The 17,497-nt window shown below is 40.9% G+C and overlaps 2 protein-coding genes across 4 annotated transcripts in view; one reads left to right on the forward strand and one right to left on the reverse strand.

The window, feature by feature from the left end:
* Positions 1–7,592: 7,592 nt before the first annotated feature.
* LOC146712595 (NLR family CARD domain-containing protein 3-like) overlaps positions 7,593–17,497 on the forward strand; it is a 28,835-nt gene continuing 18,930 nt past the window's right edge. Inside the window, exons 1-6 of one of the 3 annotated variants that reach the window (XM_085452082.1) lie at positions 7,593–7,627; positions 8,273–8,404; positions 8,489–8,608; positions 12,958–13,077; positions 17,013–17,091; positions 17,226–17,427. In XM_085452082.1, the coding sequence (XP_085308208.1) occupies positions 8,316–8,404; positions 8,489–8,608; positions 12,958–13,077; positions 17,013–17,091; positions 17,226–17,427 (610 nt within the window). In that variant the 5' untranslated portion in view covers positions 7,593–7,627; positions 8,273–8,315. The other 2 variants (XM_085452084.1, XM_085452083.1) reach the window with 2 other exon arrangements.
* On the reverse strand, positions 9,050–10,266 carry LOC146712596 (zinc finger BED domain-containing protein 4-like). Its single transcript, XM_085452594.1, has 2 exons — positions 10,022–10,266; positions 9,050–9,533 (listed from the first exon to the last, which is right to left on the reverse strand). Exons 1-2 carry the CDS (start codon positions 10,264–10,266, stop codon positions 9,050–9,052), a joined length of 729 nt encoding a protein of 242 aa, XP_085308720.1.

The raw sequence follows: 17,497 nt of genomic DNA on the forward strand, positions 1-17,497 counted from the left end.
ACATCTTATTCATTCAGCTTGTCTTAAGCCACGGTTTCCTTCCACATATAGCTTTGCAAAAATTGCATAAAAAGCACTTGCAGCAACAAAAACATAATATTCCAGAAACATGCTTTGCCGATCTGATCAGCTGTTCATAACACTTCCTACATTGGAATAGACGTCAGCACGAGCTATTGCATGTCCGAAATTGGAAGTGACGTCATTTCGCAGAAAATGTAGTTTTTTTTACATATGGGCCTTGCTTTATAAGCCTATACTGGTGTTTTTAAAACTCATGTTTGACTTCATGCTTTTCTGAATCGTTTCTGGGATGCTTAGAACTCAAATTGCATGAGAAGCTCATCTGTAACCGAAAGGTTGCCGGTTCGATCCCCAGCTCTCACTGTCCTGGTGGTTGTGTCCTTGGGCAAGACACTTTACCCTACCGCATACTGGTGTGGGCCAGATGGCGCGTTATTGCAGCCTCGCTTCTGTCAGTCTGCCCCAGGGCAGCTGTGGCTACAACTGTGGTTTGCCTGCACCAGTGTGTGAATGTGAGAGTGAATGAATAGTGAAATTGTAATTGCAATCCATTATTATTTTGATGCACATGCTGTTTTTTTTTTTTTGTTTCAAATTTGCATTGTACTATTTATTTTCTTTTTTCCTGCTGTATATAAAAATTGGTGTATCTCAAAAATAAAACTATGAAGACGCTCAAAAGAAATTTCCTGTTGTTGGAAACTATTTTGTGCAATTTTTTTGTATTTACAGTTTTGAGGGATAAACCTCTTACATTTCTCTAACTATAAATATATGTAAAAAAAACAAAAAAAAACAACGTTTTTTTTATTTTTTTGTAGTTTATTGCACTTTTTTGCAATTTATGTAGTTACTAGAGCAGAGCGATATGACCAAAAGTATTTATCACGATATACATTTGAAAATATGCGATAACGATATAACTGATGATATAATTGACACTAGACAAAATAATTTACAACTTTATTAGTGTAAAACAAAAAAAACCAATGTATTTTCACTTAAACAAGCAGCTGTTTTTTTTTAATGTGCATTAAAAGTTATATAATATATAATAATATAATAAAAATTTAACAGTGCAAATGCAAATTCCTCGCTGACAGTTTAACCAAAAGGCATTTCCAGTGGAAACTGGCCGACAGATCCTGAGCATAATCATGTATACTATCTACAAAACTTAAAAAGAGGTTACACACACAATACGGTAATATTATGTTGAAGCACAGTACATATTACTCCGCGAGGCTCCTGCCTACGACAGCCGTAACGCTCCGACAATCCATCAAGCGGTGCGGGTTCGTAGCTTAGCAAAATCGTACTAAAACATTTGACAGATTTTCAAGCGCCGTGTACATAAAATCGATTCGATGTCAGTAAACACAACCAGAGTTCATACATAAGACACACGGGATTATAAGAGGCACTGTCGATTTTCAGAAAAATCAAAGGATTGATTTGATGTGCTGTATTTTCCAAAAAATACAGTAATAACGACGGCCCGCTAGCATGCTCTACCAAAAATAGTGCTTTAATGTGTACGAAAGCTAAACCAGTTCCACACCACTGAAGTTGCAGCATTTTTACAAACTAATTCTGGTTCATCCGTTTCATTTAACGATCCACTTTCGCCCTTCTCATTCTCCGTCGCCGCCATGCTTTTTCCGCCATTTTCGTATGAAAACAAGGGCACTGCACATGTGTTTTATCCATATTCTATTGCGATATTTCATTTTCTTATCGTTGCCCAACATTATACCGGTATTACCGTGAACGGTATGATATGGCCCAGCCCTAGTAGTTACTATGGACTGAATGCATGCATATTATTAAAATTTGGGCTATAACGGTTGTATTGATATATAGGAACTTGAAATGCTCCCAAAAATGTCACGACAGCATGCAAAAATATAAAGATAAGTCACCGCCCTGACCCACTGGTGTCAAGACAACCATCTTACCCTCAACATCGCAGAGGGTAAGATGTCAAAGGAGTTGGAACATTTCCAACTGCCAACCTCTGTATATTTTATTGTTTATTCTGTTTGTGTGTGTGTGTGTGTGTGTGTGTGTATATATATATATATACACACACACACACACACACACACACATAGATATACATATTTAGTATACACATTCAGTAATGCACATACACTCTTATGTTGTATATTTATTCATACCCATTCTTATATTTTTCTTCTTCTTATGTTATTGTATTTTTACACACCTCTGTTGCTTGTGCAGCTTACACACAAGAATTTCACTCGCAATTTCACAGTGTACCTGCACACGTGATGTGACAATAAAAGTGATTTGATTTTGATTCGATTTGATAAGCTCTGGTGGACTTGGTTCTATGATAGGTCTTAAAGGGTTAAATAAAATATCTGTTTGTTGCAAACGACATCAAATCAAAACTCATTTGACCTTTTTTCTTTGCAACTGTTACATTTTTTTCAAACAGGGGCGTACCTACAGGGGGACTGTCTCCCTGCTGTACAGCCCGCAAAGGGGGGGGGGGGGGGGGTGTCATAGAATGACTAAACAGCTGATACATGAACAAAATGACTCACAAACTTTTTGATTTGGACTTGAAATCAGTTCAATCAGTGTTTTCTTCAAACAGGACACCTGACAAACAACAAATGTGATATTGAACAATATTGTCACTTTTAACAATGTCCAGAGTAACTAAAGTTAGAATCAGTGCTGTGCTTGTTTTGGCTCAGCCAAACAGTTAAATGTGCTTCACATCCACGATACAGTACACACTTGTAGTCAGTTAGAGCCAAAAAGCCACCTCTGATTACTGAATGACATTCACTTCATCAATGAATTCCAATGAGAACTCTTTGGGCTCTTTACCTTACAATATAACGAGCTTTGAGACTAAACATGTTTGTTTACTGGTGCTGTATGAATAAAGCTGAACACATCTAAAGAAGGTGTTCCTGAAATGTATCTTTATTAGAACAGGACGGATGAATTAGCACAGCCCTCTCAGCACAGGGCTGACAGGATGTTTTTACACCAAACCTCAAGATCAAAGTACATTTACTGGATTTGTTGCTTTTCAAAGACTGTTAAGAGCAAAGTCAGAGTTCCACTAATGTAACCTTATTGTTTTATTGACATATTGGATTTGTATATGGTGTGTTTGGATAAATGATGTATCACACTGTGAGATGTCCTGCAAAACAAACTAACACACTAACTTTGTGTTCTTCAAATACTGAGGAGTTTTTGTTAGGTTACCAGGTTAGCTTGTGTTGGCTTTTTTTTATATGAGAGAGAAGACAAATATGCTCCAATGATACTTTTTCACACTTTATGATCAAACAGAATTTCAGATGAGTTTTCCACAGCTCCATGGACCTCTCTGGCTCAGAGACAAAGGCTGCCTCACCCAGGCAGGAAATACTTTTATTTTATTTATTACTTTTATTTTATTATTGGTAAAAACTGATAGTTAATGTGATCGCTCAACAGCTGGAGGAAAGCCTTTAGACCCATGTACGGCTCACGTTTCATCTCCTGCACCTTTCCCACATCTCCCTACATGGAGATGTCGCTTCTCACATCACCATGGCAACCGTCTCTGGTCCTCTGGTCAGGCCTGTAGAGTTAGAGAGGGGGCCGTGTCCTAACAGCAGAATTTATAGGCCTGTTTTTCTCTGGGAGAGTCAGTCTCAAAGGTTTGGACCTTGAGGTGTCATCACGAATCCAGGCAGACCATCTTCAGAGAAGACAGCTTCTCTTTGTTTCTGTCTGTTAGTAAACTTCTAGTCAAGACCGCCTAAACCAAGACCAGAGGGTATCGATACCAAGACAAGACCAAGACAAAGTCGAAACAAGACCGAGACAAAAAAGCCTTTAAACTGCAGCCAGACGCTGCTTTGTTTACGGATGTCAGGCATATTTATGTGTTTTTGCGATGCACTCACACAGCCCTCCTCACTGCTGTCTACTGTCTCACTCACTTACTGAGAGGACAGACACACGCTCCACTTGACTGTCGCGTCTCTCACCCTCTGTTTTTCACATAATTATATCATCCTATATCCTCGCATGAGATTGGCCACCATATTAAGGGATAGGAGCATAGCTGAGCCACTGTGTGAGAGCTGAGCAGCGAAAGGAAATTAAGTGAGGAGCCAGCTCTCACTCAATGGGAGTCAACTCTTCTGATTCACTACAAAGCACTCTCTAAGCACGGCTCTTAAAGCTGATGCTTTCGTGCATGACATATTATCGAACGTTACATAGTGTGTGTTACGGCCCTAGCTGGGCCTCCTGATACTGCCCTTGTGTGGGCGTGGTGTTTTTCTCCGCCTCCTCCTCTTTTGCTCCACCCCCCGTCTCTCTCTTGCTCTTCTCTCTCCCCAGGACACAGCTGCTGCTCATTGGACTCATTTACCACCTGGGCCCAGTCAGCAATCACCTCTCGGAGGTCATATAAGCTGGGGATGAGCTGTGAACAGGGTGGGGTGTTCTCTGGTGTCTTGGCGTTGTGTGTGTGATTAGCCTGCTCAAAGTGTGGAGTTGTGGAAACAGCATAGCTGCTTTGCGTGAGTAGTGTGGGCTTGTGGGCCTTGGCAGCAGTAAAGCCAGCTGCTGTTAGTGACAGGGTGAGCTTGTGGGCCCCTGGAAGTACCTCCTCGTGGTGTGGAGTTTTTGTTTGGTTATTGTGTTCTTTGTTGTTGCAACCCTTTTTCTCTTTTTCCAAGTGTTATTGGTAAAACGGCGTTGCCGGCTCTTTATGTTAAGATGATCTATAATAAAGACTATTTTATTTACTGAAAACACTGGTCTGTTTTCCTTTCATTCTGTTCTGGACTCATTTGTTACTGGTCCCCTCACTCACATGCCTAGACCCTTTCGGGGGGAACGTAACAGTGTGTCATGGATACTGTTGACTCCAAATCTCCCGACCACTACGTCGATCTGAGACAGCAAGACCAAGGGATCTGAGACTAAGACAAGACCAAGACCACATAAAAGTGAGACCAAGACTGGTCTCGACACATCCAACTCTATCTGTTAGTATCTGAGTGTAGCAGTCGAAATCCGAAACTATACTACGATGCACATCTGTGCATCAAAACACAAATATGTGACACAAACCACAAGGCAGCTGTGCAATATAAAATAATGGGGCTACATGAGCCTTAAAGTGTTTAGTAAAGCTCTGTGTTGGACTGGTGCTCATGGCCAGAGTTAAGTTACATCAAGTGTGGCAGAGATTTGTTGCATTTCAGCTGATAATGCTTAGATTGATTCACTCAGTTCAATCTATATACCAACGTTCTCCTGTCTAGTATAAAGATTGGATAGTGTGCTGTCAGCGTAGGGGATGGAAATCAGCTAAGGTAGCTGTGAAACATCTGTTTCCATCTTGTTGAATTCAGCTATTTAAATGAACAAAGAGCAGCAGGTCAGCTGATCACAGCCTGTACTGAAGCTCACATTAGAAATCATTGTGAGCTGTGATTCTGTTCTCCATGCTGAGCCACTACAAAAGCTCTGAGGGTTTCCCCCAACTTCCAAACCCTTTACCATGTAAACAACAGGAAAGAGTTCTGTTTAAATTTTCTTTCACTGCTTGTGTCCTAGTTGTTCAAGGGAACAACTAGGATTTACATTAGAACAACATTTGGAGTTTCATCTAATTATATTATATTATATTATATTATATTATATATACATACAGTTACAATAGGTTACAATTGTCCTACAATGAGCTCCTTACTTTCAGTACATTTCAGAGTCGTTACTTTATATTAGAGTATTTTTCAACACTAATATCTGTACTTCTACTTAAATAAATACTGTGTGTACTTTCACCACCTGTGCTGACAGCTTTGCATTGTTAAGAGGTGTATTTTCTTGTACAAAAGGCACTCTCCAACATGGATATATGAAGAATGTGAAGGAGGAATGGAGAGCTGAACATCCGAGGGTGTGCGTGTGGACAGCCCGACCACCCGACTGTAAATGATTGCTGTAATAGGTGTAGGCTGCTGGGGGATTCCCATGATACACTGGGAGTTTCTTCTTCATCACTATGTGTTAATAGACCTCTCTACACTGAATCATACTTGTTATTAATCTCAGTCTCTCTTCCACAACATGTCTTTATCCCGTCTTCCTTTTCTCACCCGAACTGGTCGCAGCAGATGGCCTCGCCCCTCCGTGGTTCTGCCAAAGGTTTCTTCCTGTTAAAAGGGAGTTTTTCCTTCCCACTGTCACCAAAGTGTTTGTTCATAGGGGTCATATGATTGTTGGGTTTTTCTCTGTATGTATTATTGTAGGGTCTACCTTAAAATAAAGCGCCTTGAAGCGACTATTGTGATTTGGTGCTATATAAATAAAACTGAATTGAATTGTTGAAAGTAATGTGCTAACAATGGTAGCATTACTGCGTTGAGCCCAAACAGCACTCATTAAAGATCATGTTAGTGTATGAAAATATTACGTCCCATGACAATATTTAGTCTCTATAATTGTGGAGACAAAATTTGAGGAAGAAAAATGAGAAGGCAAAAGATCCTTTCTTATTTTGATATCTGATAGTTTGAGATTCACTAACATAGACATCTACCTGGGTGTAGGCAGCCATTAACATTCAGTTTTATTGAGCTGACATGTTACAGAACAATACGCACAAACAAACACAGAAATTGTGTTCGAATGAAAACACGAAGCGGAGGACACAACACCGTGAAATACATGTATTAAGGTGAATCTAGTTCTTGTTTTTGCTGCCATGCACACACTGGTAACAACAAGAGCTGTCTCACAAATACTGCACTTAACATGACCTGTAATAACTCTGCCTGTTTGGCTGTTTTTGACCCTCAGGGGGATTTGTGTAGACATGAAGCCTCCACATATGAACCTCTGTGAGGCTAAGTTAGCTGGAAGGCTTCAAAGCCTGATGAAACTTTATCTCACCATCACAGGTGGAAACACAAACTCACACACAATGAACACAGTGTTTCCAGACCCATGTAATCTGATTACTTTTCTGTGAGTATTATTATTATTATTTTTCCCCTTTTTATTTATGCAAGTTTCAAATTTTTTTTTTACACAGTCACAAACAGCAGGACAGAGGAACACAGACAATAAAGACAGTGAGTATTATTATTTTTGAGTCTGCTAAATGTCTTTAATAAAAATCTCCTGCAGTTAAATTGTGGACGTTCCCTTTTGAACCCTCTTACAGGTGACTCCAGCCTTTCAAAGTAAGAGTCCATCGGGACTGTCCAGGCCTCTAAAACCATCCCAGGTAACAAGTTGGTAAGTCCATTTAAAGCTTTGAATGACAGCCATTAAAAGGAGATTCTTTGATCAGCACCAGATTCCTGTTGATTTTCAGAATAAAATGATACATCCAGTTTGATTATTTCAGCCAAAGCTGAATCTGCTCAGAGAAACAGGACAGAAGAAGTCACCCCAAGTTACTTTAATTCTGTCAACACAAAGTTAAACAGTCACAAACCGTCAGCGTTACATTAGTGACAGAGTGCTCTTATTGTGAAAATCTGCCTCCGCTCAGGTGAAGCCCTGGCTTTCCAGGAAGCAGATGAACTATAATGAAGTAAGTGGAGCTTGTTGTTGGTGTGTGTGAAGAAACTGTAAGTTTGCTTAGTCCACAGAGGACGCAGCATCCGTGATAACGTTATAGGCCTTTACCTCCTTTACTGTCACAGTAATTAACGATTAATTAATCACCTGCCAGAGCTCTAACGCTAAGCTAGCCACACGGCATGCTAACGCTAACGCTAATTCACAAGTTAAAAATGTGTTTGAGCACTTCGTGAATGAGAGCAGCAGCAGCACAGAGCTAGTTGATGGTCATATGGTTACAGAGAGAGCAGCAGACTTTGTAAATGATTATTTACTCACATTTACATTCATTTTACTGTCAAATACACGCAGTAACTTTAAACAGCTGTTGTTATCAAGTGAAAATAGCAAAGATGTCAGGACTGGGCTGAGTCCCAGTGTTTCATCATCCTAGTGACACTTCAGACAGTCAAAACTCACCAGAGCTTCTCATTATCATCAGGACAGATTTAGGTCAATAACATTTCACATTTCTGTGTCATCATCCATCAAATGTTGACACATAGTGGGTTTGTCATTCTCTCGGCTGACACTGAGATGAAGCAGGAAAGAAGCAGCTGATATTTGGACAGCACACAGTTGATGTGCACATGAATGATTTGTGTTTCCTCTGCAGGTGAAGGTAGAAAGTGTGTGTGAGCTGATGTGAATTGAGCAGCATGGATCAGTGTGAGGACAGAAAGGAGGGAGTCCCTCCCTCTAAAAGCACTCTGTGTGGGGAACATGAGAGCCAGACCAAAGCTCAGAGGTGAGATGACCATCTCTAACTGTCCATGACTCTTCTCCATGTCACAGCTCAGCACTCACATCACTGCTCCATCATTATTCACAGGAATAAACGAGGAACAAAACGTAAATATGAACCTAAATCCGGCTGTGTGTCCTTGAAGAGTGATTTGTCTGCAGATCGTCCCATTAATTTTAAAGTCCAGCCTGTGTCTGCTGCAGAGAGGTGAGCTGTTAGTAACATGAACTCTTTGATTTAACTGCTTGATGTTTTTGGATACAATTTGCAGTGCAAATATGTCATTCCCTCAATCCCATTTAAACTCTCTTAAAAACAATCTTTTGGTTTCTAAACAACTGAAAATCCACTTCAGCAAACAGGAAGTGATGCTTGTGCTCATGTTTTCTTCCATCAGTTATGTTGTGCTGTATGTTGTAGGAAGGTAGAGGAGGTAACACTAAGTTTGCTGCACAGATTTCACTTTCACTCATAAAACTCATCCATCCATCCATCTATCCATCTTCTTCCGCTTATCTGGGGCTGGGTCTCGGGGGCAGCAGCCTATGCAGAGAAGCCCAGACCTCCCTCTCCCCAGTCCCCCGGACAAAGTACTTACTACTATCTTTACTATCATCACAGTAGTAAGTTTGTAGTAAGTAGTAAGTTTCACAGAAGGAAATTTATGTTTTTCTTAATGAAAACTAACATCTCTATCTTGTCAGGTTTGAGCCTGTTTCTGTTCTCATCAAGGACGCTTGCAACGACACTAAAATATCTCTCACTGTCCACAGAGCTACAGGGGGCACTGAGATACTGGGTTTCAGCATCAGCCATAGAGGGAAACTGATTAAAATGTTCTTTCCAGTACTGAAGTGGGTCGCTTTTCTTAGAGGTGTTTTTTTCTGAGAGGTAGGTCTGCACTTGAGGTTCTGCTGATGTGGTACTCATGGACCATCTCTGTGACTGCCTCTCTTGCAAGATTTCCTCAAAGGCAACGTCCAGGCTGCTACGTGCTTCACGATGTGGTGCCTTGCTCACTGGCTCATTTTCCTCTGGCACTGCACTGACAGCCCTCTTCCCCTCTGTCTTTGCCACCTCCTGGATAAGTTGTTCCTTTGCAAGCAACAGGTTGGCTGACTTTGTGAAAAAGCTAGAAACAGATAAAAGTAACACACAATTCAAAACTATAAGACAAGAGGCGCCACATAGTGCAGCTCTTCAGTTAGGCAACTGCCTACGCACATACTTTTAATAAACAATTTTTAAAAAAATCCAACTTTAGAACTAAATTACCCAAAACTAAATTAAAAAGGAAGTAAAAAATAAATTGGCTTAATACTGGTGTCTGTTGATGACTTTACTTTATATAAACATGCTGTACAAAAGGTACATTTTAATTTCACTATACTTGCCCATCGTTGTATCTGGTATCTAGAAAAGTGGCTCAGTTCAACATCAGCATAGGGCTTCTCCACAGCCTCCAGCAGAGTCCTCTTAATTGTTTTTATTCCCTGGTCATCACCATCCTCCCGAGACAGAACACATCTGAGGACTCATGAGTGAATGGATGACTTAATGAATGCACTTAATGAGGTATTATGGTTTGTTTCAAACAATATAAGTAAGAAATAAAAATACCAATTACCTGTTATGGCGGGGATCACATCAGCTGCAGTTACAGTCTCCCTGCTCACGTCCCTGGTCAGTTCTTCAAAGGGGGAGAGCACATCAGCAGTCTTATCCATCAGCTCCCACTGGTGAGCTGTCACTGTTGCTGGTAGAGTGTGCTCAGCTGCAAAGACATTAAGAGCACGTTTTTGTTGCAGTACGCTCCGCAGCATGTAGAGGCTGCTGTTCCATCGTGTCTGCACATAAGAGAACATGATTCGCTTTATTTTTGTGCAAAGCAGGTAATGTATTAGTGGCTTACTAAATCAAGTGTATGGGAAATAATAATAAAATAGAAATACATTAAAGAATGTTTCGAGAGGACTGTCACCTGTACATCTTGCTGTAGGCACTTGATATCCATATTTAGGTCCATCTGTATGTCTTCTAGTCGAGAGTAGGCCTACAATCTTCCTTGCATTGGCCAGGGTCTCTGTCACGCTGCGCTAAGACAACAGGCCCTCATGCACACAGAGTTGACAGGAATGGGCGACACAGCCCACACTCGGAATCCCTCATAGCTTTCTTCATATTTTCCGCATTGTCACGCAAAATTACATGGACCCGTTGCTTGTCAATTCCCCAGTTGTTCATCTTTTCAATCGATTGCTGGATGCGCTCTGCGGTGTGCGATCTGCGAAATTCCTGGACATGTAGGGTCGCACGGCGAAAAAAAAACTTGAGTCAATCCATTGCGCGGTAAGGCTTAGTAGAGACATGTGAGATGTCTATGGTGAACGAAACACGGGGCACATCTGATAACAGGACAAGTAGTTTGTCAGAAATTAGTCAGAAAGTTTGTCAGAGCTTTCTCTGTGAAGTAATGGTGAGACGGCATTTCAAATAGAGGTTCTACATACTCCATAACTATTAAGAATTCCAGGGTTTTCTACAAAGGCAGATGGCAGGTTACTCATTGCGGTCATTTGTGCTATCTTGGCTGTGATGTCCTGTGCCTTCACGCTGTCACCGGGCATTTTTTTTTCTCCTCTTCAACCTCTCCTGCAGTTTGAGCGGACTCGTCTTCAGCTGGGTTGCCTGGGTAAATTGGCTGTATTGTGTCGGGTGTTTGTTTTTGATGTGCCGTATCAGGTTTGTTGTGTTACATACATACATAGATACATATAGCTGAGTCCTGATCGGAAGGTAACGTCAGATTCCGATCGAGTCTGAAACCACGTGATCAGGCCCGATTTCCGATCACGTGATCGGATCTATACATCTCTAATTACAGTGGGATGCAGAAGTTTGGGCAACCTTGTTAATAGTCATTATTTTCCTGTATAAATCGTTGGTTGTTACAATAAAAAATGTCAGTTAAATATATCATATGGGAGACACACACAGTGATATTTGAGAAGTGAAATGAAGGTTATTGGATTTACAGAAAGTGTGCAATAATTGTTTAAACAAAATCAGGCAGGTGCATAAATTTGGGCACCACAAAAAAGAAATGAAATCAATATTTAGTAGATCCGCCTTTTGCAGAAATTACAGCCTCTAAACGCTTCCTGTAGGTTCCAATGAGAGTCTGGATTGTGGTTGAAGGTATTTTGGATCATTCCTCTTTAAAAAAAAAAAGTTCATTCAGGTTTGATGGCTTCTGAGCATGGACAGCTCTCTTTAACTCACACCACAGATTTTCAATAATATTCAGGTCTGGGGACTGAGATGGCCGTTCCAGAACGTTGTACTTGTTAAGGCATTCACACAGCCCCACAGCATGATAGAACCACCACCATATTTTACTGTAGGTAGCAGGTGTTTTTCTTGGACTGCTGTGTTCTTTTTCCTCCATGACATAGCGCTCCTTGTTATGCCCAAATAACTCAATTGTAGTTTCATCACTCCACAGCACTTTATTCCAGAATGAAGCTGGCTTATCCAAATGTGCTTTAGCAAACCTCAAGTGTCTCTGTTTGTGCTGTGGGCGGAGCAAAGGCTTCCTCTGCATCACTCTCGCATACATCATCTCCTTGTGTAAAGTGTGCCGAATGGTTGAACGATGCACAGTGACTCCATTTGCTGCAAGATGATGTTTGGTGCTGGTCTGTGGGTCGACTCTGACTGTTCTCACTATTCGTCTGTCTATCCGAGATTTTTCTTGGTCTGCCACTTCGAGCCTTAACTTGAACTGAGCCTGTGGACTTCCATTTTCTCAATATGTTCCTAACTGGAAACAGACAGCTTAAATCTCTGAGACAGCTTTCTGTGTCCTTCCCCTAAACCATGATGGTGAACAATCTTTGTCTTCAGGTCATTTGAGAGTTGTTTTGAGGCCCCGATGTTGCTACTCTTCAGAGAAAACTAAAAGAGGAGGGAAACTTACAATGAACCCCCTTAAATACTCTTTCTCATTATTGTATTCACCTGTGTATGTAGGTCAGGGGTTACTGAGCTTACCGAGCCAATTTAAGTTCCAATAATCAGTTCTAAAGGTTTTGGAATCAATAAAATGACAACAGTGCCCAAATTTATGCACCTGCCTGATTTTGTTTAAACAATTATTGCACACTTTCTGTAAATCCAATAAACTTCATTTCACTTCGCAGATATCACTGTGTGTGTCTCCTATATGATATATTTAACTGACATTTTTTTATTGTAACAACCAACGATTTTTACAGGAAAATAATGACTATTAACAAGGTTGCCCAGACTTTTGCATCCCACTGTAATATAGTTTCATACTGAAGTTGGACTTTGCAGTGAGCTGACATGATATGACATGATCATACTCACAGCTGTTCCTATTATTATATCCTGTTTCAAACATGAGAGTATTTCTTGCTTTTTTTGTTTTTATTATTGAAAGGTCTTAAATTTCAGAGTCAGCAACTAAGATCAGGTTTTCCTTGAATCCCCGATGTGGATCGCTCACTGAGTGTTTGTGGTTTACCTCTCAGAATGACTGAAGTCCACAACAAGATGATGATCGAGGAAGAGGAAGTCAGGTCAAGATTCCCATCTGTGAGGAGTGACTGGTCCAAAGATAGCAATCCAAACTTCAGTAATGAACCAGTGAGGTAAGAGAACCGTTATGAGCTGTTTTAATTCAATTCAATTCAATTTTATTTATATAGCACCAAATCACAACAACAGTTGCCTCAAGGCGCTTTATACTGTACAGTAGATACAGAAAAAAGCCCAACAATCATATGACCCCCTATGAGCAAGCACTTTGGTGACAGTGGGAAGGAAAAACTCCCTTGTAACAGGAAGAAACCTCCAGAACCAGGCTCAGGGAGGGGCGGGGCCATCTGCTGCGACCATTTGGGGTGAGAGAAGGAAGACAGGATAAAGACATGCTGTGGAATTCAATTCAATTCAATTTTATTTATTATAAATTGTAATTTGTAATTTACAATTACAATTACAATTACATTGTAAATTACATTACAGTTACATTGTGTATCACAATTGTAATGTAAAGCTCTGTCAGTAGCGTTTTTTGATACGGGCGACATGGGCGGTTGCCCGGGGCGGCATTGTGGTGGGGGGCGGCATCACGGGCATCGGCAAAAAAATAAAAAAATTGCTCGTACTCATGCTGCCCCAACATCAGCCAGCCATATTGGGAATGGCATAGGCACCGATCGGTTTTCTATCGCCCATTTGCTGGGAGTAAGGGCGCCCTGCATTTGCGAGGTGCGTCTGCTGCTTGCGGCACAGGGAGGAGAGGGCGGGGCGGCGGGGGATTCTCTGGCTGGCTGGAGCAGCGTCTAATAACCAACTTGCAAGATAAAACAAAATAAAACAAACCAACAAACATGAAAACACAAGACATTATAATACAGACTTATAATTTGCACTGATGTTTTTTGGAAATTCTGTACGCTAAAAGTGAGCGCGAGAGCCCTCGGTGCGCCTGCTCACTGCTGAAGTCAAAGTAAACTTTGTTGTCATCTCCGCTACTTACAGTCCAGCATATAGAGAGACGAGACGACGATGCTCCTGTTACAGCAGTGCAAGTAAACAAACAATAAATATAAGAAGAGTAATGTAGAATATATATACTGGAAGTGCTGGGTATACAAGTCTGGCCTAAGTCAATTCAATTCAATTTTATTTATATAGCGCCAAATCACAACAAAAGTCGCCTCAAGGCGCTTCATAGATGCAGAGAAAAACCCAACAATCATATGACCCTCCATGAGCAAGCACTTAGGCGACAGTGGGAAGGAAAAACTCCCTTTTAACAGGAAGAAACCTCCAGCAGAACCAGGCTCAGGGAGGGGCGGGGCCATGTGCTGTGACCGGTTGGGGTGAGAGAAGGAAGACAGGATAAAGACATGCTGTGGATAAGAGACAGAGGTTAATAACAGATATGATTCAATGCAGAGAGGTCTATTAATACATAGTGAGTGAGAAAGGTGACTGGAAAGGAAAAACTCAATGCATCATGGGAATCCCCCGGCAGCCTATGTCTATTGCAGCATAACTAAGGGAGGATTCAGGGTCACCTGGTCCAGCCCTAACTATATGCTTTAGCAAAAAGGAAAGTTTGAAGCCTAATCTTAAAAGTAGAGATAGTGTCTGTCTCCTGAATCCAAACTGGAAGCTGGTTCCACAGAAGAGGGGCCTGAAAACTGAAGGCTCTCCCTCCCATTCTACTTTTAAATACTCTAGGAACAACAAGTAGGCCTGCAGAGCGAGAGCGAAGTGCTCTAATAGGGTGATATGGTACTACAAGGTCATTAAGATAAGATGAGCCTGATTATTTAAGACCTTGTATGTGAGGAGCAGGATTTTGAATTCAATTCTGGATTTAACAGGAAGCCAATGAAGGGAAGCCAAAACAGGAGAAATCTGCTCTCTCTTTCTAGTCCCTGTCAGGACTCTTGCTGCAGCGTTTTGGATTAGCTGAAGGCTTTTCAGTGAGTTTTTTGGACATCCTGATAATAATGAATTACAGTCGTCCAGCCTGGAAGTAATAAATGCATGAACTAGTTTTTCAGCGTCACTCTGAGACAGGATATTTCTAATGTTAGAGATGTTGCGCAAATGGAAGAACGCAGTCTTACATATTTGTTTAATATGTGCGTTGAAGGACATGTCCTGGTCAAAAATGACTCCAAGGTTCCTCACAGCGTTACTGGAGGCCAAGGTAATGCCATCCAGAGTAAGAATCTGGTTAGATACCATATTTCTACGCTTTTCAGGGCCGAGTACAATAACCTCAGTTTTATCTGAATTAAGAAGCAGAAAGTTAGCGGCCATCCAGGTCTTTATGTCTTTAAGACATTCCTGCAGTTTAACTAATTGGTGTGTGTTATCTGGCTTCATGGACAGATAGAGCTGGGTGTCATCAGCATAGCAGTGAAAATGTATGCTATGTCTTCTAATGATGCTGCCTAAGGGAAGCATGTATAATGTAAACAGAATTGGTCCTAGCACTGAACCTTGTGGAACTCCATAATTAACCTCAGTGTGTGAAGAGGACTCTCCATTTACATGCACAAACTGGAGTCTATTAGATAGATATGATACAAACCACTGCAGCACAGTACCTGTAATACCTACAGCATGTTCTAATCACTCTAATAGGATATTATGGTCGACAGTATCGAACGCTGCACTGAGGTCTAGCAGGACAAGCACAGAGATGAGTCCACTGTCAGAGGCCATAAGAAGATCATTTGTAACCTTCACTAAAGCTGTTTCTGTGCTGGTTTGGAGGAAGTAATTATTGAAGTTAACTCCGATAGATCGATTGGAGAAAAAGAGTCTAACTTAACATCAATGGTACTAAAAGTAGCTGTAGATAATATTACATCTGTGGGATGATTATTGGTAATTTTTTCTGTAATGATTAAAATTTTATTTGTGAAGAAGTTCATGAAGTTATTACTAGTTAACGTTAAAGGGATGGTTGGCTCAAAAGAGCTCTGACTTTTTGTCAGCCTGGCTACAGTGCTGAAGAGAAACCTGGGGTTGTTCTTATTTTCTTCAATCAGTGATGAATAGTAAGATGTTCTGGCTTTGCGGTGGGCTTTCTTATAAAGCAGCAAACTATTTCTCCAGGCTAAATGATGATCTTCTAAATTTGTGACACGCCATTTCCTCTCCAGCTTACGAGTCATCTGCTTTAGGCTACGTGTTTGAGAATTATACCACGGAGTCAGGTACTTCTGATTAGAGGCCTTAGTTTTCACAGGAGCTACAGTATCCAGTGACATGAGGAGGTGAAATTCTTAACAAGATAATCGACCTCTGTTGGGGTAGCGTTCAGATAGCTGCTCTGCTCTATGTTAGTACAGGTCATTGAAGATGATAACAGTGGGTGGATTATATTCTTAAACTTAGTTACATCACTTTCAGAAAGACATCTACTGTGATAAAGTCTACTCTCCACCGCTGTGTAATCAATTATTGTAAATGTAAATGTTATCAGGAAATGATCAGACAGGAGAGGGTTTTCAGGAAACACTGTTAAATGTTCAGTTTCTATGCCATATGTTAAAATAAGATCTAGAGTTTCCTGCCTGTGGCCATCTCCCTGTACAACGCATCCACTTAACACACTGGTTACTGCTACAACTACACGTTTCTTTTCCAGCTATTTATTAATAAGTGACTTATGTGTGTGTGTATATATATATATATATATATATATATATATATATATATATATATATATATATATATATATATATATATGTAGATAGATAGATAGATATATGGAGAGCCGGAGGTGTGGCGCCTGATCTGGCATCCCACACCTCCCCGCCGGATCAGATTGGAAGGAAGCTCTACCTGGCTGATGCATCCCAGAAAAGGGAAAAAAAAAGAGCAGAGGGGAGAAGAGCGGAGCATTTTTACAGTCCTCTGTTAGGTTTCTCTACCAAGAGGTTAACTGCACAGCCCTCAAGAGGACCTGAGACAGCTGTATCAGTTAAACTGGGTAAAAGTACTGCTAGGTCGTTATCCTGTGAACTAATTCTTCGTGATTCCTCCACAGAGCAGACCAGGAGAGCTCAGATGTTCCCAGTGGTCAGTCTGCTGAGCAGCATCAAACACAGCTGGTCTCCATATTTATGGTCTGTACATGTAAAACAACTACTTTTACATCTATTGTGTTCACAATCATCTCCATGCTGCTCTTTGTAGAGATCTGATGTTTGGCTCCATGATTTCAGTCTGATTGGCTCATTCATAAAGTATTCTGTTCCAGCTGCTGGAGGACAACATCATCACTTTTGTGAAGGACGAGCTGAAGAAGATCCAGAAGGTTCTGAGTCCAGATTACCCAGAATGCTTTGAGAGTCAGAGGGAGGATGAGCGGAAGCAGAGCAGCAGAGAAGCATTTGTGAAGATAACACTGGACTTTCTGAGAAGAATGAAGCAGGAGGAGCTAGCTGAATGTCTGCAGAGCAGTGAGAGGATTTTTTAAAATTTAAGCTGCTGGATGAATCAAACATTTAGTAATGTTTTAAGAGATGGACC

Source organism: Copadichromis virginalis, linkage group LG3 (genome assembly GCF_057382275.1).
Source record: "Copadichromis virginalis isolate Kocher_CV1m ecotype Utaka linkage group LG3, C_Virginalis_male_GT1.1, whole genome shotgun sequence".
NCBI classification, from domain to species: Eukaryota; Metazoa; Chordata; class Actinopteri; order Cichliformes; family Cichlidae; genus Copadichromis; species Copadichromis virginalis.